We start from the raw sequence: 16,526 nt of genomic DNA on the forward strand, positions 1-16,526 counted from the left end.
GTTGTAGGACTGTCTTGGCTGACACGCCTCTGCAACATCGCATGGACATCAATGACAGTGCCTCTGGATTGGCAAACCGGGGTGGTGGTCCCCCTCTTTAAGAAGGGGGATCGGAGGGTGTGTTCCAACTACAGAGGGATCACACTCCTCAGCCTCCCTGGAAAAGTCTATTCAGGGGTCCTGGAGAGGAGGGTCCGTCGGATAGTCGAGCCTCGGATTCAGGAGGAACAGTGTGGTTTTCGTCCTGGTCGCGGAACAGTGGACCAGCTCTATACCCTTAGCAGGGTCCTGGAGGGTGCATGGGAGTTTGCCCAACCAGTCTACATGTGTTTTGTGGACTTAGAAAAGGCATTCGACCGTGTCCCTCGGGGAATCCTGTGGGGGGTACTCCGAGAGTATGGGGTACCGGCCCCCCTGATAAGGGCTGTTCAGTCCCTGTACGATCGGTGCCAGAGCTTGGTCCGCATTGCCGGCAGTAAGTCGAACCCATTTCCAGTGAGAGTTGGACTCCGCCAGGGCTGCCCTTTGTCACCGATTCTGTTCATATCTTTTATGGCCAGAATTTCTAGGCGCAGCCAGGGTGTTGAGAGGGTCCAGTTTGGTGGGCTCAGGATTGGGTCACTGCTTTTTGCAGATGATGTTGTCCTGTTTGCTTCATCAGGCCGTGATCTTCAGCTCTCTCCGGATCGGTTCGCAGCCGAGTGTGAAGCGGCTGGGATGAGAATCAGCACCTCCAAATCCGAGACCATGGTCCTCAGCCGGAAAAGGGTGGAGTGCCCTCTCAGGGTTGGTAGCGAGATCCTGCCCCAAGTGGAGGAGTTCAAGTATCTCGGGGTCTTGTTCACGAGTGAGGGAAGAATGGAGCGTGAGATCGACAGGCGGATCGGTGCGGCATCCGCAGTAATGCGGGCATTGCATCGGTCTGTCGTGGTGAAAAAGGAGCTGAGCCGCAAGGCGAAGCTCTCAATTTACCAGTCGATCTATGTTCCTACCCTCACCTATGGTCATGAGCTATGGGTAGTGACCGAAAGAACGAGATCGCGAATACAAGCGGCTGAAATGAGTTTCCTCCGCAGGGTGTCTGGGCTTTCCCTTAAAGATAGGGTGAGAAGCTCAGTCATCCGGGAGGGGCTCAGAGTAGAGCCGCTGCTCCTCCGCATCGAGAGGAGTCAGATGAGGTGGCTCGGGCATCTGATCAGGACGCCTCCCTGGTGAGGTGTTCCGGGCACGTCCAACCGGGAGGAGGCCCCGGGGAAGACCCAGGACACGCTGGAGGGACTATGTCTCTCGACTGGCCTGGGAACGCCTTGGGATTCTCCCGGAAGAGCTAGAAGAAGTGGCCGGGGAGAGGGAAGTCTGGGCATCTCTGCTCAAGCTGCTGCCCCCGCGACCCGACCTCGGATAAGCGGGAGACAATGGATGGATGGATGGATGGATGGAGGCAGGACACTATTACTTAAATTTTATGCATCTACTATCAAGTTTTCTTACTGATCGTTGCATTAGGAGTTATAAAAACTAAACCTCTTTATACTCAACAAGAATCAAGTCAATCATGACAGAGTATATTCATAATACTACTGGAGGCTCACTTCACATTCACTGCAGGTAGGTCTCCACCTGGACTCAAGGCTCTACATTTTTGCTGATATAGCACAGTTGACCTAACCTGCAGACCAAATGAATCATTCTGTAATCTGAGAATCTAAGATCACTCTTCTGTAGTGTAAGGTAGTTATATCACTGCAGCTGTCTTCTAACCTTGATGTGTTTAGTAATCTCATTCCTTTTTTCTAATCATTCTAATCAGCTAAGAGTTTTGTCTCCAAATCTGAGGACCTGAACTGAAGTTCCTTTGAGGCCATTTCATCATCACCATCTCTTATTTACACTTCTTTACTGAGTGTAATGTTTCTTTGAGGTGCTTATCAGAAACCAAGATGTGGCTGTAATTCCTATAGCTGCATTGCTTCTCTTAGGCCTGCAACACACCACACAATGTTCAGAGAGAAGGTTAAATTTATCAGCTGTAGTTGCTGGATCTCAATGCTTTGAGGATGTCAGTTTACATGACTAAGGAATCACAGGGAATTACAGATTATACAAATACTGAACCTCACAACTTTAGAGCCCAGTTTCAATTTTTCAAAAAGTATTGCAAGCTCACCCCATATTGATAACCAACTGGCATGCTGCTTCACAACACATGTTTTTCAGATATAGTGTGTTCAGCCACAATCTTGTACAATCTTTCTTCTTTTTAGGTGCATACAATGTGATAAGCACCTTGTGTGATCACTATGTCTGTCCATCAGTTTGTTTGTCTGTCTGCCCACTTGAAGCAACTTGACTTCCTTTAGACTGATTTTGCTGAAGTTTGGGATGCTCAGTTTGTTGGGAAAGTTCAGCTTTCGTTGAGACATCTTGAATAGTAATATATTCCAGCCAGGGTACAACATCTTGTTTTATGCCATTTTTATTCAATTTCGAGTCACTGAGGTATGTTAATGTTATTTTTTCTTTATTGTCTGCTTTGTTTTCTATGCCTGTGCTATGTTCCATGTGTTTTGTGGGTGGTCCCACCTGCCAATCACCACATGGAACTGCCCTCCACCCTATAAATCTGGACAGTCACAGTTCCTGGCAGTTCATTTCAATTGTGCTTGGGTATCTTATTTATTATTATTTTATAATTTTTATAATTATTATTACAATTTATTATTGCGATTTGTTGGATTTTTGACCACTCTTTGTTCCTTGTATTTGGACTTTATTTACATTGAATTATCTTATCGTCTTGGGCAACTCCAATTTGTGTTTTTGTGCTCTACAGAGCTTCCTTCTTGTTGAAGAGTATTGAAGAGAAAGATTTTTTATAAATTTTATAAAGATTCTACATGGCCCCTTTTCTATCTAGCTGGGGATTTTGATGGGATTTTCCCTTCTAGTGGGTATTTTTGGAAATACTTTTGTGTCTTATGTGTTTGAGACTCCCAGTCATAACAAATAGCACACACTGTACAAAGTTTTGAAAAGTATTGGTAATTTGCAAACACATCTGTTATGATTTCATTATGACTTTATTTTTTCTGTGCTTTATAAATTTTTATGTTGTGCGAAGAAGAGAAACCAGACCTTGCAAAGGTTTGGGTCAGCCACCTGTATAATATGTTTCTGGCTGCAAAAAGAGTAAGGTTTTTCAAGCAAGTAAGGAAGCTTTTTCAAGCTTTATAGGAAGTCTGGAGGAAGTGATGTTGTCCTTGGGGCCAGGGCCGGACGTGATGTCGTCCTCAGGGCCAGAAGTGATGTTGTCCTCAGGGCCAGAAGTGATGTGTCCCAAGTTGAGGCAGCGGTTCCTGGTGGGATTTCCCGGGAAAGGTCTGCAGGAGACTTAGAAAGAGAGTTAGTGCACCCCGCCACCACCCTGGGCAGATGTGTTACCATTAGTCTTTAGGCCGTTCAGCTGCCTCCTATTCGCACGTGTGTGACAAGACTCCCCCCTCAGCCCAGACCCGTCAGGTCAGGCGGCCGGCACCAAGAGGTTGTGAGCCCGAGAGAGGGCGTCAGCATTGGCATGAAAAGACTGCCAATGAATGAGCGAAAACTTGTATTGTTGCAGGTCAAGAAACCACCTAGTGACTTGCGGATTCAATTCCTTGTGAAGGACCATCCACTTTAAAGGTGCATGGTCCGTCACCAGAATGAACTCCCGGCCCAAGAGGTAGTACCGCAACTGTGTAATCGCCCACTTAGTCGCCAAGGCTTCCTTCTCCACCGCTGCATACCTGGTCTCCCATTCCAACAGTTTTCGGCTCAGGTACATGACGGGGTGTTCAACACTGTCAAAGCTTTGGCGCAACACGGCTCTCAAGCCTGTGTCCGAAGCGTCCGTCTGGAGGACAAATGGAAGAGAAAAGTTAGGGGCTATTAATATAGGTGCTGAAGTCAGAGCCTGTTTCAAATCACCGAATGCAGCTTCTGTCTTGTCAGACCTTACCACTTGGTTGGGAGCTCTTTTCTTTGTTAACACTAGAATTACCAGAGCCTAAGAAAAAACTTGTAGATCCAGCCCACCTTAAATCCGTTCGCACCTCTCCGCCAGCGTCTTTTGTCATCTAAATGTGCTGATAAAGACAAGCTGCCAGCAGCCGGCTATTCCATCCCCCCACCGACTTAGAACGTGCACGAACTTCTCCCAGCTCATGCCTTGATTGATTATCTGTGAGTGAAGTGGAGTTTTAGAGTGGAAATAATAGATCGTTATTTGGAACACACGCATTTCATGTATGTTCTGTTTCTACAGTAATCTGTGTAAACACATTGTTAAAACAGAAACTTTTTAATATTTTAGTAATAAATGTTACAAAATGTAGGCATAAACTATAGAATGTGTAAAGCCTGAGTTCCAAAGATCAAATAAACACTTTCACAAAGGTTCAAGGCTGATACAACAGCTTCCTTGGCGTAGCATGCTAAGATTTGCTTCTCAGAGTACAGCATCCTTGCTGTGCCTCACAGACCTGAGTTCGATTCCCCGCTGGGGATAAACTGTTACTTTTTTTTTCTTTTTAACCTCAAATGGACATAAAATTTATAAATTGGTATGCACTGTCAGTTAATGAGATCGTGATATTTTCATGTGGGATGCTCCTTTTAAAATATTTTAACAATTGAGACTGCAATTAACATGAACAACTGTCCTTATAACTGTTATTTTTAAGATCCATAACACACAGACAGACAGAACTCTGCGTAATAGAGAGACAGACAGGCAGAGAAGTCACTAGATATATAAATAAACAGGGAAGGCACATGTACTGACAGAAAAAAAAGATCATCATGTGCGTTGTTCCTGCTGCACTGAATAAGCTCACACGTTCTAACATCACCCCTTCCCCCGATCTGACTCTAAGTAACAGCGCAAGTACAAACGCAAACCAAGTGCATGTGTGTACTGTATAATATTAACAAAAAGAGCAGCTTACTACTGAAAACGGCAAATATAGGAGTGAGTGGGGATCGAACCGGGGACACTTGATTACACTTGGTTTGCGTCTGTACTTGTGCTGTTACTTAGAGAGGAACATCAATGAGGGGAAGGGGAACAAGAGGAGTGCAGTCCCTCCTGGGAATTTGCCGCAGTTGACACTCCAGACAGGAAAGGCAAAAACGGCGAACCTCCTCATTGATTCCCGGCCAGAAAAATCGGAGCTTGATTCGCTGTAATGTTTTTTCAGAGCCAAAATGGCCTCCAAGGAGGTGGGCATGCGCCAGCTCACAGACCTGCCACTGGTAGGTTCGTGGGATTAGCAGCAACTTCTGGTTTGCCCCCTCATGCTCCGCGACCCGATATAATAGGCCATTTTCGATAACAAAGCGAGGTCCCTGTGGCATGGGCTGATGTGTGCGTTGGCTGTTGACGAGAACTACTGCATTCTTTGCGTGTTTAAGAGAGTCGTCATTCCATTGTTCTCTCGTGAAATAAGCCGGGGTCGCTTTAAATTGAAAGTGCAACCAGAGAGAGGATCCGGTCTGACCTCAAGGGTAGGGGACGTAGCGGCCTGCAACGGACCAGGAGTTTCTGTGTCACCCTCTTGGCCCTCCGTCTCTCTCTCTCTCTGCCGGCTGGTTACACAGCGTGGAGGCAGCTTGAGACGAGTCACCCTCGCCTATCGCGAGGCCTAGCAACTGTCTGGAAGTACTCAGTAGTCTACCGCATTTGCTGTCAGACCAGTCCCACCCTAGTATCACAGGAAAAGGAGGGTTGGGATGGATCGCAACAGGGAGTCTTTTAAGTACTCCCCCCTGACAGATGTAACACTAGGATGCACTATATGCACAAACTTCCCCATGGATGCACCTCAGACTGGTCTTTTGTTTCGTCCACTATTGCAGTAAGACATATCGGCGAACAACGACCGTCACATTACTGCCGGAGTCAAACAATGCAGTGACTTTATACCCGTTGATGAGCACTTCTCCGGTAGGTCAAGCCGCCAGGGGATTGCTAAGGGCACACAAACAATATCCGTGCATCCCCCTGCCTTCCACCTCACTCCCAGACAGGTTGCACACTGAGCGGTCAGGGGACCTCAGAACGGGCTCCAGTTTGGCGGGAGAGACTTAGCGAGTGGGATGTAGTCCCTAGGGGTTCTACTACAGGGCCGTTCTGCCCTCCCGGATTTCGAGACTGGCCTCAAGGTTTTAATGAGCTGTACAAGCTCGTCCATATTATGGAAATCTCCCCAGGCTGGCTGGGCAAAGGTCTGGGGCAGATGTTGGAGAAACAAAAAACAGGTGACCTGCTGTACAATCTGGTAGTTGGTCAGTTCAAATGGCTGTAGCCACAGACCCACCCGCTCCCAGAAAGTCATAGCCTGTTCAGGAACCGACCCCTCTGGATCGAATTCCCAGTGTTGAATTAACTTTACCTGCTGGCCGGGGAAACCCCATCTTTACTGGGGACCTTGGTCCCGATAGGCGGCTCAACTCTCTCGTCTGAGAGAGCATAGTAAGTTTTTGTTTTCCCCCCAGTAACCAGCCCACGTCTGTGGGTCCCTAACACACTTTCCTTTTGGTAGGACTTATGACTGGGGATATTCTTATGGAACAAAGCCCGTACCGGACTCCCCGTTTCCCGACTCCCCGATGCACTCCCCATCCAGAAACTCGGCCCTGGTACTTTCCTACCTGGTTTGGTTTTGGGTTCTGCCCCGGTTTCTTCTGGGACAGCATCCTGCTGGCTACGCCAATGTGAGAAGAAGAGACACCAGACGTTGCAAAGGTTTGAGGCAGCCACCTGTATAATATGTTCCTGGCTGCAAAAAGAGTAAGGTTTTTCAAGCAAGTAATTTTTACAAGTACTCCCTAATCACGGGGACGGAAGAAATTAAGTACTTCTGGGCTGAAGAAAAAGGAGATTTTTCATCTGACCCGAAAGTGCCAGGGAATCGCATGGACTGAAGGACAGAAGCACTTCCGGGTCGAGTGCTATAAAAAGGACTGTAGGAAACCCAGCAGACTGAGCCGGAGTTGGGAGGGAGTGCGACAGAGCTGCTGGGTGGAGAGAAGGATTGATTTATTGTTGACTATTGATTATTGTTTATTATTGATTATTATTGTGTATTGTGGAGGTGCTTTGTGCACAGTATTGAAGAAATTAAATTCAATTTTGATACTTTTACCTGATGTCTGGGCATGTTGTCTGCGGGTTTGGAGGAGTGACAGCGCCCCCTATTGTCACACAAGCCAGAGTCCAAAACAGAACTGAACTCCAGAGGAAGGGAGTGAGGCTTTATAGGAAGTTTGGAGGAAGTGATGTCGTCCTCGGGGCCAGAACCAGAAGTGATGTCGTCCTCGGGGCAGCGGCCAGAACTCATGTGTCCTAAGTGTCCTAAGGCAGTGGTTCCTGGTGGAATTTCCCGGGAAAGGTCTGCAGGAGACTTAGAAAGAGAGTTAGTGCACCCAGCCGCCCCATGGGTAGATGTGTTACCACTAGTCTTTAGGCCCTTCAGCTGCCTCCTATTCGCAACTGTGTGACAATCAAGAAATATAGTCATTACATTTATTTTTAGATTTTTTTTTGTTTTTACAACAAAAATTTCTGCTATCTTACTGGTTACTAGCTGAAATACCCAGCGTTGCCCGGTAGGAAAATAAAGTGTTTTTTTTTTTAATTGTTTGATAAAAATATAATTAAAAAAAACACAACTTTAAAAATAAAAATAAATTAACAAACAATGAAGACTCACTAATGTGCTTGTCTTGCGGTCTTGTATGTATGTTATCATCCAGTTGATGCTAGGAACCAGCCAACTCTATTTAATTTCAAAAGCAACAGGGGCGCGGTGGTGTTAAAACATAAAGAATGTTGGCAGTCACCTCCAGTTCGCCCTCTGGTGCTCATTCCAAGTGTCGACTGGATGATAACATACATAACAAGACTGCAAGATCACCCCCCCACCCTACCCAGAAGGAGGTGGGTTAGGGTTGATTTCACTCTACAGTATTTTTAGTCAACCAATGAGAAACCTGTGTACCAAGTTTCATGAAAATCACTCAAGCCGTTCGGAAGTGAACATTCATGCATACACACATACTGTACATTGACTTTTATATATATAGACTTCAAACCACCCAGTCTTCTCTGTTAGCTCAAATTTGCCACATGATTTCCACATAATTAAATCAGAAAATATCTTTGTATTTCATATTCACACACCATTGCCAGAAAAGAACTGATAAAAGATTGATAAATCATTTTTTTGCTAACCCTGACATAATATTTTCACACAGACTGAAGCATGACATCACAGACGTCATCTCATAAAAAACACCTGACTAGCAGAACCTGAACAGGAGAAGACTGCCATTTTTTGGTGAAAATGTATGTAAAATCTAAGAGAAGGAGGGAGAAAGAACACTAGACATCTAATGTCTAGGAAGATAAATATTGGTAACATTTAAATATAACGAAAGTTTGCTTTTTCTGCAAATCTAAAAGTAGTAAAAAGGCTGAGTGTTAGTAAAGATTTTGTTGGAGCCTGATCTTTTCCTAAAATTTGGCAGGGGCTCTACTTACCATAAACTCACTTGTACTGCCAGTTAAATTGTTCACTTGAGGCTGTACCTGACAAGCTGCTGTAGTCCCATTCCTCATTCCTTCACTTGGGCATTGAATTATTTTCTTCTGGCATTGAAGGAGCCTTCTATTCAAAGTAAAGTTTCTTTCAATTTGGTTTTATTTTGAATTTTGCATTTGGAAAATCTTCTACCTATTCCTCACAAACACCAATAAGTTTTAAAACACCCTTTTTTGTTTCAGATGTTTTCCATTACACGCTTGCACTTTCAGATCATTTTCTAAAAGTTTGTCATCCAAACTAAAATACCAAAAACCTGTAAATCGGGATCTGTGAAAGTCAGGACCATGGTCAACAGTGATGGTCTTGAACACTTCCCTGACCATTTCAGACACAATATGCTGGAACAATCAAATTAATTTGTTGATTTTTGGGAAATGTCTTTCATTGCATATGTAATAGAAAAGAAAGCTGACTTTCTAAAGACTTCCTATGGTGATCTCATCTGTGTTGTCTGACCTTCAGTATAAGGATGTAATAGTTCACTAAAATGTACAAGAGACTTCATTAACATTCACATGACCACCACGCACCTGGGGCCTCATGTATAAACAGTGCATACGCACAGAAATGTTGCGTAAGAACGTTTCCACGTTCAAATCGCGATGTATAAAACCTAAACTTGCCGTAAAGCCACGCACATTTCCACAGTAGCTCATACCCTGTCGTACGCAAGTTCTCTGCTTGGTTTTGCAGACTGGTGGCACCCAGCGTCAAAGCAGTGCTACTGTTCCTGTGTGGTTTCCCTTTCTTTTTTAGATCCACATCCCTGACGCGGCTTTATAAATACACTGAAATTTACCACATATTGTTTATTAGTTTAATGCATCTGATTGTAATTAACCTGTAATAATATAATGGTCCACAGAATGGTCAAACTATTCCAAATACCATAACTGCTTTAGTGTTGTTACTCTCACTGCATCTTCTTCTTTCAGCTGCTCCCGTTAGGGGTTGCCACAGCGGATCATCTTTTTCCATATTACTCTCACTGCACCTCTCGGAGTATTTATATTACTGTATCTGAGTGTGAATCACAGATCTACAGCGATCAGAAAGAGAATTATCGGTATACAGCATCAAGCACACGCTGCCTCAGCCATTCACTATTTGAACTGCACTCATCCAACCAACACTTCAGAGCCTTTACTGTTCCGACCTCGCGGTTCACAGTTTCATCCCAAGAGCTATACATGCACTCAATCAGTCCATCAAGTGCTCCTTGTAAACTGTTTGTACTTGCAAGTTACCATGAAGTAATTGTACTTATGATACAGTTATTATATTGCACAACCTGAGCCACTTTATAAAGTGCGTATTTACATATAATGACAATATCATTTTTAAGATGAAATGCAGCAAAATATATTTATTATACAGATAAAACTTTAACTTTAACTACACGGTGCCGCAGCGCTAGAGAGAAATTTGAGCTTCATTCACGGTTTGTTCCTGCCTCACGCTGTATTCATGCTGTGGCTGGTGAAACACTGGAAGGATAAATGGATAGAATAATTAAACATTATGAAGATATTTCGATGTTCCTTAAAAGTTTTGAAGAATCGGCGTTCTAAGCTTACAGATGGCTTAACGTCTATTACAGAACTGATTGTGTGGCGATTGGGTATTTGGAGAAAGAAAAGTAAGGACAGGAATTGGGGGTTAGTACGTTTGAAAAAGACAGTATTTCTGTAATAAAGCATTTCATCGAAGGTCGCGCATGGCGCAGCAAGCATCTTGCGTAAGACATGAACAATCACTGCGCCACCGTGTTCCCATGTTTAATAACATGCTTTAACTCATATTATCATGAAAATGATATCACGTATACATCTCAGTATTTTAATTATTCAGAGAGCTGTAATATTACGAATGTAATGGATTCTGTGTCCTGTTGGAGGAAGAGCACGTAGTGATTCAGGCACATAGAGCACATACATGATCAAATACAAAACAAAGCATTTAATGTGCTACTTTAGTTACAATGGGATTTGAGAAACTAGTAAATTAAACGATTTTAAGATGAAGTTTATGATGTTCTACTTTAATGACAAAAAAAAACTGTGATTAAAGTGGAAATTTCGAGATTAAAGTTGACATGTCATGCTTTTTTTCACACTGTGCCTTTTTTTTTTCACTGTACCCTAATAAGCTTTCATATGACACTCAGACGGTGGGCTACGAGTCGCCTTTTCATGCCAACTTTGATATGTGACAATTTTTTTTGTATTTCGGGCACTGTGCGACTTTGTGAACTTGAGCTGTCAAGTTTCTCCGACACGCTATGTCACTCGATCAACTTCCTTTTGTTGCTTATATAACTGTTTAAACCAACAAATAGTATGTTTTTCTTTGCCTCCATTTGGTATTCGCTGAAATTCTTCTATTTTTCCTCATACTTTTGCCATTGCCTTTTCACAGAACGCTGAGTTTAATGGCTATTTATATTGATTTGCATATTCAAAGAGGCGTAATTCTGGGAGGAGTTGGGGCGGGACAGCAGGCGCGTGCACGAGCGTTACTTTTCACGCTGACTGGGATTTATGTAGCGGAAGAACGTGGAAGTTGGCGAACGCACAGATTTATGCATTTGGATTTTTCTGTGCGTAAGCACATTTTGGCTTTTGTGCTTACGTCATGTTATAGTGCAAATTCTACGCACGGAGTTATGCATGAGGCCCCTGATTACTTGGCAAACATGTGACAGCATTTTTCAAAAACTTTTGTTTTCACATCGACACTGCCATACAAGACCCAGCATTTAACCATGTATACATTTCAGAAGGAGTTTTTGAAAATATTTACTTTTGGTGGTGGAAAACACCGTCTCAGTGTAGATTGGAAAGCCAAAATGAATGAAAAAAAAGATACGGCTGCATATTTTCAGGGTTTAGGATTGTTGGGTTTAGGAAAGACTTCAGGAAAACATAAGAAGAACTTAAGAAATTTGATGAATGAGAGGAGATCCTCCAGTCCATCAAGCTCACTTGTTTAGTTTGGCTAATCTATCCTGGCACCTCATCCAGATTCTTCTTAATGGTTGTCAAGGTTTCTTCTTCAACTGTATGTCTCAGTAGTTTGTTCCAGATTCCCACAACCCTTTGCATAAACAAGTGCATTTATTTCCACTGGTGTCCTCGAGTAAGTTAATCACTCTTAAATTGAAAGAATGTTGCTGGATCTACTTTATCAATGCCTTTGAGAATTTTGAAGACCTGGATTAGGACCCCGCGCAGTCTTCTCCAAACAGGTTTAATTGTTTGAGTCTGACAGAGCAGGACATGTTCTAAAGTCCTGAGAAGCACTTGGGTGCACTCTTTTGCACAGCTTTAAATGCTTCTATGTCCTTTTTCTTTCCTGGTGATGATAACTGCTCATAACACTGCAGATGTGGTCTTACTAGTGCATTAAACAGTCCAAGCACAACATCCCTTGACTGATATTCAACAGTTGTTGTGATTTAACCTAACATTTTATTTGCATTTTAATGGCATCTGCTCGTTGCTTAGATGATAAAATGTTGTGTCAGCATAAACCCCTAAATCCTTTTCAGAGGTTGCTTTCTTTAGGACAATGTCTCTCATCTTGTAATTATATTAAACATTTTAATTAACATGTTGGCTTAAGGTTTCTTCATTTTTGTCCTGTTAAATTTAATTTGTGCTCTTTTTCTCTGTTCCTCTTTCTCTCTCGCAATATTTCTTTGGGGTTAGTTTTAATTAATTGTCGTAAATGTCATCTTTCTTTTTTCCATTTCCCTGGTTCTCATTTAATAGCATTATTTATGTTGTAAAGTAAACACTTTTTACTTTGCAAAATAAAATTAGTTAAGCCTAATCAAATTGTATTTTGTTTAACTGGTTATTTAGTCTTAGTAAATCCAGTACTCTTACTGCTTTTGTTATTAGGTTTGACTTTTGATTGAAAGGATGTCTTTCATTTTAGTTAAAGTTAATGAGGTTCCCGTAGGGTTGAATAGAACTTTAGAGTGAGTTATTTTCATTAGTTTTCATCACATGTGTTTGGTCAGGTTTGGTGTGATGAGTGTTTTTGGCTGTGCTTGATGTGTAGGATTTGTAGTTTTGGAGCACAGTTTCAAGGAGGCTATCACTACAGGAGGCCCCTGACAGTTGGGATGAGGAAGATCTTAAATGTGGGTACTACACTGGTTCCCAAAAGTATTTAAATAACATAAGAGTTAACTTTGTATGCTGTCTTTGACCTTGGAGTGTTTCTAATTTTGAATCCACCTTATTTTTCATTTTGTTCTTATACCTCAGCTTGATTCTGATTTCTAACTTTTCACCTAGTTTTGTTTTTATGACTTTGTTTACTAATCATGGCCACTCAAATATATTTAACAATTTAGACACTGAAATTGTCAAGTTTAATTTTTCAGGAAGATGGCACATTGGTTAGTGCTGCTTCCTCATGAATCCAAAATTCCCAATTCAAGTCGTGTGTGGATTGTGAATGTTCTCTTTGTCTCCTCTGATATCCCCAATGCATAAGTTAACCTAATTAGCAAGTTAGTGAGTTGTCCTGCTCATCAGTGGGCCATGCAACAATTGCTGTCCTGAACACTGACTTGTCAGTGGTGTCTCCCATAACCCGAAATTGGGGAAGCAAATTTGAGAATGTTATGTATCATGTTATTTCTTCAGCAGGTTGTGGCGAGTCCCAGGTTTTCTCAGTCTGGTGTCCTCCATCAGCATGTCCTTCAGTGGATAAAAGTCCTGTCTAGGATTGGTTCTCTCTCTTTAACCCTGTAGTGAAAAAAACACATTTGGTGAAGTGATTGATGTTAAACGTGTGTTTGTTTTTACTTGATTTTAACTTGATTTCCACTAGGGTTTGTGGCCACCAAGAACCCAAGTCAATAGCTATAGTCCATTATGGAGTTTGAAACATTCCAAAAGGAGCTGGATTCAGCAACTCATTCCATTGCTGTTCAATTTAGTGTATGCACATCTTTACGATTTGGAAGGAAACCAGAGTATCATAAAATCTACTGCATATAGGAAGAATAGGTACACTGTTTATAGAAGGGACAAGCACAATGAGGGTGCGTCTCTCAAACTGATCCATCCATGCATTTCCATATCAAGCCTGCTGAATCCAGTTCAGCGTTGTGGAGGGCCAGAGACTAATTTGGCAGTATGAGCACAATAACTTAAAGGTGTTATCACTAAACCCATACTATTTAAAAGTAAAGCTTGTCCTAAATGTACAGCAATTCATTTTCCTGCTAAAAGTATTTTCCTCTAAAATGATATTAATTCAACTAGATTAATTAATTGGAGCCCAAGGTATCTGAATCTCTCGACGTTATGAGGAAATCCTCACATACCTTTTGCTAATCATTTAAACAAACATGAGGTTTGTTTTTTAATTACCTGTCTCTAATTCATTTTTATTCCATTACCCTGTAGGCTGTGTTATAGGTAATGAACAAGATTAGAGCCACTTCTGGAGCCTGAAATTTAGAACTTTCATCCATAATCATGACACAGAAAGGACTTATCTTGAGCTGTAACTTAATTTGGAAAATGAGCAAGGGGCATGTCTATTTTAAATTTGGGATCTGAAACCGGCTTTCCAGTTGTAGCAGCGTCTCATTTAACACATTTTACGAGTCCTCATTCAGCTTTGTAGCGATATACATTTTGGTGTCACATTCTTTTACTCTTGAGTCTCGTCTACTGCAAGCCCCCACAATTGACATTTACTTCTCCAGATCTGTGGTGTCTTCCTGTGAGGCTGCACCAGCTCATTCAGTGTATCCTACTTCTCTCTCTTGCTTTTTCTTACATGACAGGCTTCCTACTTTCCACCTACACTTTTGTATACCTACCAGAAGAACAGTTCACAGCTCATAATTAACATTTACCTCTTTAGATTAATACAGTTTAAGAATATAACAGTGAACTGTGACAACAACATTCTTCATTTCTTTCTGAATTATTTGATAATTCCGAATCACCATGTGTTCTGTTCTGTGTGGTCAATTTTTAAATCTGTGGTTAGCACCTTGTCATTTTGTGCACCATTGTTACAAAATAAATGGCACAGGCAGTTGTCATATTAGCGTGTAGTGCTGTGTGACCTCCTCTTGCCCTCCTCAACCGGAGTATCATGTGGTCTGCAGCAAACCTTCTGATGCTGTGTTTCTATTCATCTGGTAAAACCTTCAGTATGTGGGAAAAAACACATTGTGACAAAACAATGAGTTAATTATGGATGGATGCAAGTGCTCTGTTTGCAAAGCAGTGTGTCTTTCTATTTTGTAGAATGAGAAGCAAACTTGTTAGCCCCCAAATATTCTTAGCAAACAACACCTAGAAGTGGGACAAGCCAAATTCTGCCAGTATCTACGTAGAGACATGGTATTTAAAGGCTTTTGGTGCATTTACTCAGCTTGCCTTAGCCAATTTTTATTAGAATTAATTGAAAATAACAGTTGAATGTGCAGAATGTGATCACTGAGTGGCAGACTTACTTTTATTTTTTTATTTGTTTTTTTTTAAGTACATGACTTACTTTTATGGGTTTCTTTTTTGTGTGTGTTTTTTTACAGTTCCCTGCCAGAATGTCTTGGACTATTTCAAAAGGGTGCTTCAACAGCACAACCAGTTTGTGCAGCCGCCATCAGAAGAGCAGCTAACAGAGGTAAACTAAATGAGGGACATCATTGCCAATTTTAATGCTCCTCACTGTATAGTATTTGATTTTTTTGTAATTTACAGATTCAGACTAAATACGATATAAAAGCATATTTATACACAAAGAATCTGAGATACACACTATTACTTCTTAAGCCCCCTTCACACTACATCAGCAGGTTTCGTTCACAGACTTTATTTCCTTAATCATAGAGAGTCGGAAGCAGTCATGACACGCTTCTGTGATCACCAGTCATGTAGATCTGCATCCTGAGCCACTCAATCCAATCAGTCTGTGACTCACCATAACAAAATCAAACAGGTTTGAATTTGTCTTAAATTGCAGAAGTGGGCTATGTCTGTGTGAGAGTTGACAACCAATGAGTTCCCACCCAGAAGTCCAAAGGAAGCAATGTATCTGCAGTGAAACAGGGGAAGTGTGTGTTTTGGACCTTACAAACAGTAGAAAGGCTCGTCTTTACATTGCAATAGTTGTGTGACATTCAGATTCACACTTCTGTGATTCATTCATTTTTTTATTTTGTTTCAGGGACCATATGAACATACTTAGCATTGACCTAGCACACACAGACTCAAACACAGACTTGTATAAATAAGAATATAAAGGAATATATTAACCAAATAAACAGGGTAATACACAATTAATAAACAAACAACGTGCGCACAAAAACTCACTCAATTTCCCTGATGGCGATAATTACTTAACTAACCTCGGACAAATGAATCCCAACAAAATAAGCTCAAAACCGTAAACACTCATGATACAGTCCACAAACAGTCCAGTTCCACAGATGCAAACGATGATGATCAAGTGACTAGCCTCCTGAATGTTATGAAATGTATTGTCCTACCGAGTTCAAGTGATTGGGAGCAATCCAAAGACGAAGACACATCCAACCAAAATGAAATCACATGAACAAGCAGGCACAGGACAAGGACATAAATCCAGAAAAACTGTAATCCAAAGTGGTATTTGTAATTCAAAACAGAAATAGACAATTGTGATCCTGACAACTTCTGCCTCACTTTTAAAATCTGTGCCATACTTTATTCCCCCAGCAATACCTGAGACAACACCCAAAGCTGCCCAGTGGCAAAGTATGGAAAGAATGGAAAAAAGAAGGGTGAGACTACAGCTGAACGTGCCATACCTGTAAAGCTTTCAGGCAGCATGTGATTGGCTGTCAGAAAAAGGGGCAAG

The 16,526-nt window shown here is 41.9% G+C and overlaps 2 protein-coding genes across 3 annotated transcripts in view; one reads left to right on the forward strand and one right to left on the reverse strand.

Moving 5' to 3' along the window:
- Nucleotides 1-16,526, reverse strand: part of slc30a9 (solute carrier family 30 member 9) — a 990,624-nt gene that overhangs the window by 846,938 nt on the left and 127,160 nt on the right. The gene's annotated exons all lie outside the window — the stretch shown is intronic.
- LOC114651881 (BEN domain-containing protein 4) overlaps nucleotides 1-16,526 on the forward strand; it is a 104,014-nt gene that overhangs the window by 62,425 nt on the left and 25,063 nt on the right. For both annotated transcript variants that reach the window (XM_028801924.2, XM_028801926.2), the window contains one exon: nucleotides 15,220-15,311. In XM_028801924.2, coding sequence (XP_028657757.1) covers nucleotides 15,220-15,311 — 92 coding nt within the window. The remainder of the gene's footprint in view (nucleotides 1-15,219; nucleotides 15,312-16,526) is intronic.

Source organism: Erpetoichthys calabaricus, chromosome 5, assembly GCF_900747795.2.
Source record: "Erpetoichthys calabaricus chromosome 5, fErpCal1.3, whole genome shotgun sequence".
Classification (NCBI taxonomy): Eukaryota; Metazoa; Chordata; class Cladistia; order Polypteriformes; family Polypteridae; genus Erpetoichthys; species Erpetoichthys calabaricus.